At 41.7% G+C, this 10,902-nt stretch overlaps 2 protein-coding genes and 1 non-coding gene across 3 annotated transcripts; 1 reads left to right on the top strand and 2 right to left on the bottom strand.

The window, feature by feature from the left end:
- The first annotated feature begins 58 nt into the window (after positions 1–58).
- ninj1 (ninjurin 1) lies at positions 59–7,674 on the top strand. The gene is made up of 3 exons (XM_056605413.1): positions 59–453; positions 3,905–4,139; positions 5,646–7,674. Exons 1-3 carry the CDS (start codon positions 403–405, stop codon positions 5,786–5,788), a joined length of 429 nt encoding a protein of 142 aa, XP_056461388.1. The 5' UTR covers positions 59–402; the 3' UTR covers positions 5,789–7,674.
- On the bottom strand, positions 7,284–10,883 carry card19 (caspase recruitment domain family, member 19). The gene is made up of 6 exons (XM_056605412.1): positions 10,788–10,883; positions 10,178–10,317; positions 9,881–10,037; positions 9,604–9,666; positions 9,245–9,310; positions 7,284–9,107 (listed from the first exon to the last, which is right to left on the bottom strand). Exons 1-6 carry the CDS (start codon positions 10,792–10,794, stop codon positions 8,998–9,000), a joined length of 543 nt encoding a protein of 180 aa, XP_056461387.1. The 5' UTR covers positions 10,795–10,883; the 3' UTR covers positions 7,284–8,997.
- Positions 7,770–7,897, bottom strand: LOC130402732 (U6atac minor spliceosomal RNA). Its single transcript, XR_008904003.1, has one exon. It is a non-coding gene; the product is annotated as a U6atac minor spliceosomal RNA (small nuclear RNA).
- Positions 10,884–10,902: the final 19 nt, after the last annotated feature.

The raw sequence follows: 10,902 nt of genomic DNA, 5'->3' as shown, positions 1-10,902 counted from the left end.
TGCGATACTGCATGCGTCCTGCTGGTGGCGTTGACGCCTCGGTTACCCTGCCTACTCACATACACACTGACTAGCCGAACTTCGCTTTTGTTTTTCTTCTGGACGCATATAAGTGTTAATATAACAATGGAAAATAGCTCAATTTAGATTCACACAAAGAATGTTTTTTGGGAGGGGGGGTTCAACAACACAAGGGAATCCCCTTGTAGGGGAATCTCCCCCCAGATTAGGGGCGGTAGTCAAGCCAATTGTCTCTCGCCCCAAGTCCACCCGAACCGACTAGCTCGGTGCGACCATTGACGGCTGGAAACTCAACACAACGACCAGTTCCGTCTACTACTAGCCTACTACATGCAAAACATAGCAGAGGACCTCGCCTAGTCTTTCCCACTATTACCGAGGATGGCGTCCGAACCTTTGGAGATGAACGGAGTTGCTGACGGAGAGACAGAGGTAAGATAACAGTCAGAGACGGCAACAATGGGGAGATTGCTGCTGTTATTATAGCAATCAGAGATTTTTTGCTATTAGAGGCGCAATGCGAATTTCATGTGATCTTACACCGTGTGTGTGTGTGTGTGTGTGTGTGTGTGTGTGTGTGTGTGTGTGTGTGTGTGTGTGTGTGTGTGTGTGTGTGTGTGTGTGTGTGTGTGTGTGTGTGTGTGTGTGTGTGTGTGTGTGTGTGTGTGTGTGTGTGTAGGCTGAACACAACCGATGACTACCGGTTGATGTTTATAGACAATCGGTGTCTTACTTTTTCAAAAGTACTGTACTAAATGCTGTACCCAATACTGTACTGAAGGTAGTATATCCAGGGTACAATGTGTCCGTTAACGTTAACGTTCGAAGACAACCATTCGAGAATACAGCTGTCACTGAATCAAAGTTGTGTCAGATGTTGACCGGTCATCTGGTCAGGAGCAACTCGTTTGCATTGCTTTACATATAAAAGCAATTGCATATTTGAGTTAATAATCCCCAATGTCCGAGTGTGTCCAGTTCATTCGAGCTATGGTGAAAGGGCTTAATCTGGTTAGTTGTAGTGGTCTCACTCTCACGCCAAATGAGAGAGGGCTAATAGCTTCCAGCTTTGAACGAAATCCTACTAATACACTGTGTTGGATTAGTGCGCGCCCAGGTATACAAGAGCACTAGGCTGCTACAATATTATTTAAGGCTGCCTGTAAATGTATTACCAAGACTGAATGGACTGTTGAATACACAGTTCACGTTGGCGTAGAAGAGTTGATAGGCCTTACCTAGATTATTATTGTAAAGGGTCCCCTGTCATTTGGTGAACAATTTCATACTGAGTGGGTTTGTATATGGGTCTGTCATAACATACGATGTAATAGCAGGGTGTACTTTTTTTAAGTATGGAAATCCGTGACCTGGATATAACGTTGAGTTGCTATGCAAAGTTAGAACACATATGCCAGTACTTTCTCTCAAAATAACTTTGAATTTTCTTTTAAACATAGACCTAAACAGCAGGGGACTCTTAAAACCCCAGATAGTGCTTTATTAGTGGATCTTGCCTTTATACTCACATATGTAATTACTTATCACATAATTACATGCCTTTTCCATAATAAATAAAGCCTACTTTCATAAAGGAAATATTATTCGCAAGAAAGACATTTGTGGAGACCAAAGACTGGAAAAGAGACAGAAAATAGGAAAATATGCCATTTGTCTGGATTCTGTCAGCCAAAGAAAAAAGGAAGAAAAATAAATAGCATCTTTAGTTTTAAATATTGAGCGGTATAGTCAAAATAACCCCAAAAATATTAAATTGCCTCATAATACCAGGGAACCACACAAACTAAAGATGTTTGGCTTCTCCACCCCTAAGGTTAGTTATTTGGGATCATCCATTATTAAAATAATTAATCATTTAAACTATATTGTTTTCCTTCTTTTGTCTTCCTATAAAAAACAATCAGGTCCCAGTTTCAGTTTCAGTCCCAGCTGAGTCAGAGGCCATGTTACTAACCACTGCTAGTACTATGTCTTAATACACGTGGTGGCTTGCTATTATTACCCTGGCAGATTCTTGCGGAGGGGGGGGGGGGGGGGTACAGACTGCAGAGTGTGGGATTGTTCTCCACGGTGGGTGGTTTACTTTCCCTCCTAGCCAGTGTTTACTTTAGCACTGTCTCGCTGTTCAGGGATCATTTCTCCCCACACATTGCTGAGCGGCGTTCATTCATTCAAACAGAAAGAGAAGAGGACGTCAAGCCTTGTTGCTGTTCCTCCTCCCCGGTCCACCTTTCATTCATTCACCAAACTCATTGATTTGTTTCTATTTTGTTTGCATTAGTACTTTGTATGCATATTGTGTTCTGTTTTTACCCTGTGTTTCTCCACTGCTGCTGGGCTGTTGCATTAAACCATCTTCTCCTACACTGAATAAGAAAATAATCTTTCATATTTATTAGTTAAATCAAAGCAAACAGACCCCTCAGGGCAGGGACAGTAGCGAGAGATTAATGGGTGAGCTTTAGGGCTTTTGGTCTACCATGTTATTTCCGGCATGGCCTGGCAGACCGTTTGAAGTGCTTGCGAGTGAGGACGGTTCAGCCTGTACTACACCCGCTGCTCTCCGCTGAAGCCAAGAGACCAGAGGGAGTGGAGCCGCCAGGTGCTGTGCTTTTATTGACTTTGGCTCGTTCCCATTTTCTTTCAGTAGTGTTTTGATTAATTAGTTTGAGAGAGAACAGTCGCTTGGAGCGTAGTGGATGGGCTGGCGTGTATCGACGGGCCATGTACCACTCGCAGTACGGTAGGCAAGAACCAGTGACTTGAGTCGGGTTCGAGCAGCCAGCCGCTGGGAGCCACTGCAGGGTGCGGGAGAGCAGTGGGAGACCAGCCAGGCTTATGCACACTGGTCATGGAAAAAGAGCATGGCCTTCGGGCTGAGGAACGGACATATCCTCCTGATGTTGAGGGGCCTGAAGTAGGTTAGGTTAGAAGAAGTGGGTTAATGCAGAGTCCGACAGAGATTTAATATATTTTCATGTATTGCTTAATGTAGGTTGAGTCATTAGTCTCAGCTTTTGGAAATATCACGTCATGGTTGACATCATTGCCGAATGCCAAACCCAAACCGAGTCTCCCGAATATGGGGTGCTGTTATGGAGGGCTGTTTTCTGGTTTCTGGCTGGAGTGGGCTGACCCCATGGCGATGAAAAGAGTCTTTGTGTTTCCTTATGATTTGCTCAAAAAGAAGCGCTGAGAAAGAAAATAGGATGGGTCCTAAAAGGGAACCTTGAGAAACTCTGGTTAAGTCATTGTTAACACCGATCTGTCTGATCTCACTTCTCACAATGCTGTTGAAAAGTAAGAAAAAAGCTTAATATTTAACAACAATAAAAGTTGCGTTCTTGTAGAAATTATTAGCGGTTCAGTTTCCCTTTCTATGCCTCACTCCAAAGAATGAGGAACACGCATACAGGAACATACATGTCTTGTATCCGGTTTCCTGTTTCGTCCATCGGGGTCTGTGGTGGACCTCGGTCAGAACAAAACAAACTGCAAACCTTGCAGTTAAGTGTTTTGTAAGTGGTATTCCCTGTTCCTCTTTGGAAAGTTCTGTTGTAATTTTTATCCACATGGTAAACAGGGCATGACCTGACCATAAGGTCAAAAAATCAACTTGAAAGATTACAGAAGTGCAACAAAAAGTGAAACATTTTTGCACAAAAAAGTTTGATGAATTGCTAGTGGAAGAAACTCAGACGATGGAATGAACATTTGATCATCAGTGAATCATGTTATTAGAGACCTACAATTAAAAATAGGTTATACCTCCATTCCTAAAACCAATGACGAATTCATGTTCCCACTGAGTGACCTGAATCGTCATCGCTCACCTCTGCTTGATTTGTGTGCTTTTCCTCAGGGCCCATCGCGGGGCTGGCGATACGCGCGGCGGCCCATAAACATGAACACCTACGCCAACAAGAAGAGTGCGGTGGAAAGCATGCTGGACGTGGCTCTGTTAATGGCCAACGCCTCCCAGATGAAGGCCGTGCTGACACAAGGCCCTGCCTTCACCTTCTACACACCTCTCATTATACTGCTGAGCATCTCGCTCATCCTGCAGATCGTTGTGGGCATTCTACTTATCTTCATCGGTAGGTGTCTCTGGGGGGAGGGGGGGGGGGGTGAGGGGAACATTGTTGGTCCACATGCCATTTTATAATTACATGTTGCAATTTCCCCAAAAAGAGTATTTTCTTTCCAATACTTTGGTTGGTTGGTTTGAACACAGAATGGTCTGATAATCAAGGAATAATCCAATGGATGTGAATGTAATAACAAAGTTGAGGTATATTAAATTTCCTTTGGGTAATTTCCACTCAACAATGACCAAATGAAGATCGGTATTGCGCAACAATCGGGGGCTGGGGAACCCCCCCCCCCCGAACATTGACGGGTATTTCGCACACTGGTCTGTTGAATAGTACAATTTCACCATCCAGGACTATTGCCATCAGTAGTCCCATCCCAAGGGCCAACATAATCATGTATCCTATAATCATGAGTCCTGTTATCATGTAGTAACACACACACATCGTCCCAGTCTTACATAGTAAGTACTATAGTGCTGCTATTTATTCTTTTTGTTTCCTCTCCTGCCAGCTTTTATCAGCTTATGTAATAGCGATAACATAACCACATAACAACCCCCGGGCAATTTGTTGAGCCTTTGTGTCTATGTTGCATGTTAAAGGCTTTGTTCAGTGCCGTTGTGTTACCAGAATGGGCCATCGGTGGCAGTTAAAGTTAATGGCACCCACAATGAACACTAAAATTAGGTTCTAATTTGCATACACAAACAAATGACACAATTGGAATCATTGAAACTAATATTATAGAATGGCAACTTCTTGGGAACTATAGAGTTCACCTGGTTCCTGGTAAACTCAATGGTTCCTTATTCTTAAACACTTTTGATGTAACTTTTTGTCTATGCTAAACAGGCACACCAACTGAGGGAATTTAAATGGAAACTGAGGAAAAACCTTGCTTACCTGACCCCAAAATAATCCCAGCAGTCATTAATAATAACATGATAAGTACTGGGCTAACAATAGCAGCGTCCTGCTTCCCAACATCTCTCAGAACATACTATTGTATTGTGTGGTATAGGAGGGATAGGACTAGGTTACTTTGAATCGTGATTATGATTTTTTTCCATGATGGAGCAGCCCTAGGACAGACAGGACCTTCTCCTGCCTCCACTACTCATGCTCTCTCTGATTAGGCCGGAGGGGGAAGCAGTAGGGCGTTACATGCCACTTCTAGTATGTCAGGGGCAAACGGTTTTACATTCCTCTACATCCGTATGCCATTCCTGGGAACGCTGATGCGCGTAATCTCATAATGAACGACAGAGATACCCATTCACCGGAGGCCTGTTAGAGTCGACACGAGATTGTAATTGAAAGCATTGCTAAACAGGATTCCTAATTGTTAACTCACAAACTCGACAGGGAATAATGCATAAGTGTGGGATCCAGACGCGAGCTCCGAGGACATGCTGACCTCACGCCTTGACCCTTATTATTACACAACCCCGGTGTCCACCCTGATTCCAGCTGACCAAACCGCTAACTTCTCGTTCCTCCGCCCCACAGTGAAGTGGAACCTGAATGACACGACCATGCACTACAAGCTCAACATCCTAGAGAACGTCAGCACGGCACTCGTCTTCCTCATCGTCGTCGTCAACGTCTTCGTCACCGCCTTCGGAGTCCATGGACCCGTTACCAAGGAATGACCCCTACTCGCAACTCCCCCCCCCCCCCCCCCCCCCCCACCCCATCAGAGTGTTCTCTATAAACACGTTGGGCATTTGGCTCGTCCTCCCTTTTGATAAACATTTGGTGTAAACATCGGGGAAACAAGGAGGAAGGTTAAGTGGCTCTCTGGAATCGGCCCCAGGGTTGGTCCTCCTTCAGTTCTCAGGTCTATATGTCCAGGAATGACTTTTAGAAAATACAGGCGAGAGAGGCATTCTGCTGTGTGGCAGTCGATCAATACGTAGACTGATAGAAATGAAAAGAGAAATCCGGTGTCAAATGGATCTGGGATATGTTTAGCATATAGACGCATTCGTGAGTTGGCTGTTTTTAGCTGATTCTACCAAAACGGTATAAACTCGGAACGATAGGGGCATTGATGACTTGAAGTGTACAGATTGTTTATTAAAAAGGACGTTTTATACACACAATACCATCAGTCGTGCCCCCGGTGACGCCATCTTGTCTATAAGACTAGATTGGCGAACAAAGAGCTTGCGTGTTGTAGACGGATGTCACAAGCTCTGTGTTCGCCAATCTACCTATGGTTTAAGACCCTTATTATGCCACCAAAGAAGTGGCTGGCTACTTCTAGCCTTATAAGTGGTTTAAAATAGTGATTTCGTTTTTACCATGAGACATGCCCCTATCGTTCCAAGTTTATAACGTTTTTGGTAGAATCGGCTAAAAACAGCCAACTTAAGAATGCGTCTAATTCTCAAACGAACATTCCAACAAGTTATCATACCAAACATATCCCAGATCCATTTTACAGCAAATTTCTCCTTTAAGGTAATGGCCAGATTAGTAGGCTGTGCTTTTGGTTGCCTTGTCTAATATATTCTACATATCAGAAGCATATAATGTAAGTAACAGAGGCCCTATTCACAAAATAAAATACAATAATTATGGTGGCATGGGCCTCTTGAGAGAATGAGTGTACCATCATGTCTTTGGTAGAAAAAAAGTGTTAAATGTCTTAAGAAAACAAAGAAACCACTGCTTTAATCCAAAGTCAATGTCAGAGCTCGCAATTCATTAGAATTTGTATGATTTTATTATTATAACACTTTTCATAACTACAATTGGGCTCAGGGTGGGAGTTAATCTCCCTATAACGCCTAGCATGAGGCCTTGTCACAGGAGACAACAGCTTCAGGTTGGAGCTGGCAATCACAATCAAAATGTTTACAGTCAATCATGAAAACAGAACATAAATGCTGAGTTCATAAAAGCGCTATGCAAAGATTAATTTAGTGATGTTTGAGTTTTATAGGTATTATTATTTTATATGCACGTCATACACTGTTGACCTCTTGTACTCATTTGAAGGACCAAATTATTAGCATTTTTTTACTGTTGTGATATTTTCTTGAGTTTGTTGAACAAATGCAGTTATAGGAGTGACAAAATAAATGGCAAAAAATAAATGTGTCTTGTAGATTATTTTATTGGATTGGGAGTGCATGAGAGGTTTGGGTTACAACAAATGTATTATAATATAATAATATACTAAATGGCAACACCTGTGGGCCTATAATTAACATTTCTTAGCACTTGAACCCAACATACTGTATGCTTCAGCTAAAAATCATTATTTCCAGTATACTCACATTTCCTTTCAAACTTACAGAACATTTCATTAAATAAACAAAACAAGGACCAAGCAATACATTGTATCATGCTTGTAAGGTGTGGGCCATGCTTTTACATTGAAATAAACTACTTAGAATATTTCTTAATAAATATTGAATACCTGTGCAACCATCAGTTTGGCAGTTATTTATTGTATTATTAATTTAAAGCTTAATCGAAATAAAAATATAGACCGTTGCATATTGAAGACAAGTAAATTAGTAAATCGAAGACAATTCAAATATTCCAGGTCGAGTATCCCAGCCATTGTAGTATACGCCGTTGTAATAATCCGTGTTGATTTTAATCGAAATGAAGTGTCATTAAAAAACTTGGTCAGAGATGCCACGAAGTAGGTGGCAATGCCTTAACCGTATATGTGTTGAAGGCCACAAGGGCCTCTTCCATCCTTGTCAAGGGGAGTGCTAACCTTCTCTCCTTTCATACAACACAACAACGGACGGCAGACGTGTCTTTTTATACACAGGCTAATGGTCATCGTCGTCTTGTTATGGTTGTGCTTCCGGGAACTTTGGACAGGATCATAAAAATAGTAACAACGTTCCACTCTAATTTATACTCGTTCAAGTGATGATAGTTATAGATACTTCTAAATAATGTATAATGTAAAACGATGTTTTTCTTTTGTACTCCCATAATGCACCGCTCACGACCGACCAATCAAAATATTACTGTGGAATCGCATACCGAAAACCTTTTTAAATGTATTCACCCGGCAGTAACCGATTGCCATCATACCTTTTATTTATTGGATTTTAATCTTACTAATTTTTACGGATTAATACCAAACGATTAATGCACAAAATAGTCGCAGATTTGTAAGAACATCTAGTGCCTCATGGTGGCCAGGAGAGAGCAGCAAAATGCAACAAAATAAATGTAATTTATATTGCATTTATCAGACATGGATTTAGATAAAGGGCGCATTGCGTGCCTAATCCCTTTACCCTTAACTCTATTTTACAGTCCTCACATGTTAGTCACATAAATGTGTAGGCCTATTTGTGACTACACGTGGCTGGTTTCAAACCCCATTGTGTGCTATATCATATTACTTTTAATTAAGCAATATTTCAAGAAATAAATAGTAGGCTGCATGTATAACAGCACAGTCGGTTATTCATGCTTTCGGCACAGAGGCCACAGTACATTGGGACCTCTCAAAACATTTAGAAACAGAAACCAATAATCTATTATATAACAGCTGGGGACTTCAAATAAAACAAGGACGGAGTAACATCACAATCTATGAAGGTTATATCTAACTTCATGTTGTTACAAATTGAAAAAAGTATATGAATGAAAAAGGCATATTTACTCCTCCAAATTATAACCAATTCATGGATCTTTTAGATCAATTCACTCACATATTAAAAAAATAATAATAAAACAACTTTGTGGCAAAACATACTTGTGGAAAATCCCAATTCGTCCCTTTTTAGATCAGCAAGGCAACATAGTTAGTTATATACAAAAATAGTATTCAACACGTATAATAACAAAAAGGTTTTCACCACCACCAGCACCACCACTATTTGGTGGCCCTTTCCTCAGTGTACCAGATCAGGACCTCCCTGGCCTGCCTGCTCAGCCCGAGAGCCGCCAAACCAACGACCCGGCTGCCTCCAGACACTTTGGACTCTACACGAGAGGACAAGCATTTCAGGCATTTTGGATGTACAGTTTAAAGCTGAATTAACCAAGACGTACACATTAAGGTAAGTTTGTGATTTGACCAAAAGGTAGTGAACATGTAGGGTCAGGTGCAAGAGACCCACCGCTGTAGTAATACAACATGGCCACTCCTGCCGCTAAACTGAAACAGCTGAGAAAGAACATGGGGCCTGGAAGAGAAGGAGAAAGGAGGATATTTCAACGTCTGTATCTATCTTGTGAACCAGTTCTTCTGGTTTATAAGAAGTTATTCTCTTATTTAGAAGTCTAGACTTCTAAAAGGAATTTCAACTTTGCATTTGTTATCCTATTCTACTAAAAAGTATGTACATCACGCAGCATCCTACTATTGGCAGAGTATACATTTTTGAAAGGATTTTTCTGTATTTTAACAGTCACGTGACCCCATGAACTAATAAACACATTTGGATATCATACAGGTTTTTCTGATGGCATGTCTTACTTCTTTCATTGAGGTCATATCTCTGTCCGGGAACAGCTCTCTTTTTCAGGGGATCGGAAGAGTCTGGGGATGGAACATGACAAGGATTCAAACATAGAGTTTCACAACCATTTCAGAAAAAAATTATGCATAATCATGGAATTAGAAGAAAATTCCAGCATAAATCAGCATTGAAATAAAGACATTACAACATTGTCTGGGAATTCCCATTTGTAGCAGGTTGGTCTAGTCTAGGTAGTATGTTTAGAGTCTCGGCGACTAATGGAATGGGAATAACCTTTGAGACGGAGGCGTGTGGGCAAGCTGTAATAAACTTCTTCCACGTGCAAGTGGAGTGCACGATAAAACTCCTTGCAGGCTTCCTCGCCTTTCTCCTGCAGGTGAGTTAGGAGCTCACCAAGGCGCACACAGGTGGGCACATCCAAGTCTCTGAACTATACCGTTTGAAGAGAGAAAAGTAATTATTTATGCACATATGTCAACAACTCTGTGTCCATTATAAAATCAAACCACAATGTATAAAGTAGACATATACGCTAGGTAGGGTTGGCTGTATTGTCAAATTCAGCATCACCTTAGTGGCCTCCTTGTCGGAGAGGATCTGGGGATATATCCTGTTCAGCTGCAGAATGAGTTTATCTACAAGCTCTGTATCCAATCTTTGGTCTGCTTTGAGGAACCGGCTGTCCTCCAGCAGCTGGTCGTGGAAGCTGTCTGCGGAATGTAAATAGAAAGTACCTTTAGAAGAATGCTTTGTGCATAACGATCCGCATTGTGCCTTTCACCGATACATACGTGGATAGCGCGCTAAAAGTACTGAAATAACTCGTTACGTATCGTTTCTACCCAGGCTTCAGATAGCTGCAGATTGCCAACAGAACTACGTGTTGAAAGTTGCAAAATGCTGTCGAACGTTGCATTACCGGAATGAGATCCATGTTCTATTTCGGTTTTCAAGAAGAAACAACTGCAAATACAGCGGATCTAAAAGACGAATTGTTGCAGCGAGAAAACTTGAGGAAACAACCTTAGGACAGGGAATGCAAGGTTGTATGGAAAAAGTAAAGAAACTGGGAATCGTGGAACTTTTACGTATCGCGAAACAATCGTCCACTTCAAACAAATCAGTTAAATGTTATTCAATGTGGAAAACGCAACATGTATTTAAAAACTAAAACACAAACCTCCCATTGCAGAGAATCCCGGACCGTCCTTTGTTAGGCTCCTCCCTCTGAGGTCGTCTACTGACAGGAGTGGCAGACCGGAAATGACAGAGAAAGTTTCTTAACCAATACGCCC

This window comes from Gadus chalcogrammus, chromosome 13 (genome assembly GCF_026213295.1).
Source record: "Gadus chalcogrammus isolate NIFS_2021 chromosome 13, NIFS_Gcha_1.0, whole genome shotgun sequence".
Classification (NCBI taxonomy): Eukaryota; Metazoa; Chordata; class Actinopteri; order Gadiformes; family Gadidae; genus Gadus; species Gadus chalcogrammus.
Note: the sequence above shows the minus strand (reverse complement) of the source record. Positions and strands in the feature narration are given on the sequence as shown.

What these genes read in the sequence shown, in the direction of transcription:
- card19 (XM_056605412.1), bottom strand. An exon ending in ATATGACCTCAATGAAAGAA is followed by an intron (nt 9,311 to 9,603) that starts GTAAGACATGCC and finishes CTTCTCTTCCAG; the next exon opens with GCCCCATGTTCTTTCTCAGC. An exon ending in CATGTTGTATTACTACAGCG is followed by an intron (nt 9,108 to 9,244) that starts GTGGGTCTCTTG and finishes CCTCTCGTGTAG; the next exon opens with AGTCCAAAGTGTCTGGAGGC.
- ninj1 (XM_056605413.1), top strand. Translation starts at nt 403, where the DNA reads ATGGCGTCCGAACCTTTGGAGATGAACGGAGTTGCTGACGGAGAGACA. An exon ending in TTGCTGACGGAGAGACAGAG is followed by an intron (nt 454 to 3,904) that starts GTAAGATAACAG and finishes GCTTTTCCTCAG; the next exon opens with GGCCCATCGCGGGGCTGGCG. An exon ending in CATTCTACTTATCTTCATCG is followed by an intron (nt 4,140 to 5,645) that starts GTAGGTGTCTCT and finishes TCCGCCCCACAG; the next exon opens with TGAAGTGGAACCTGAATGAC.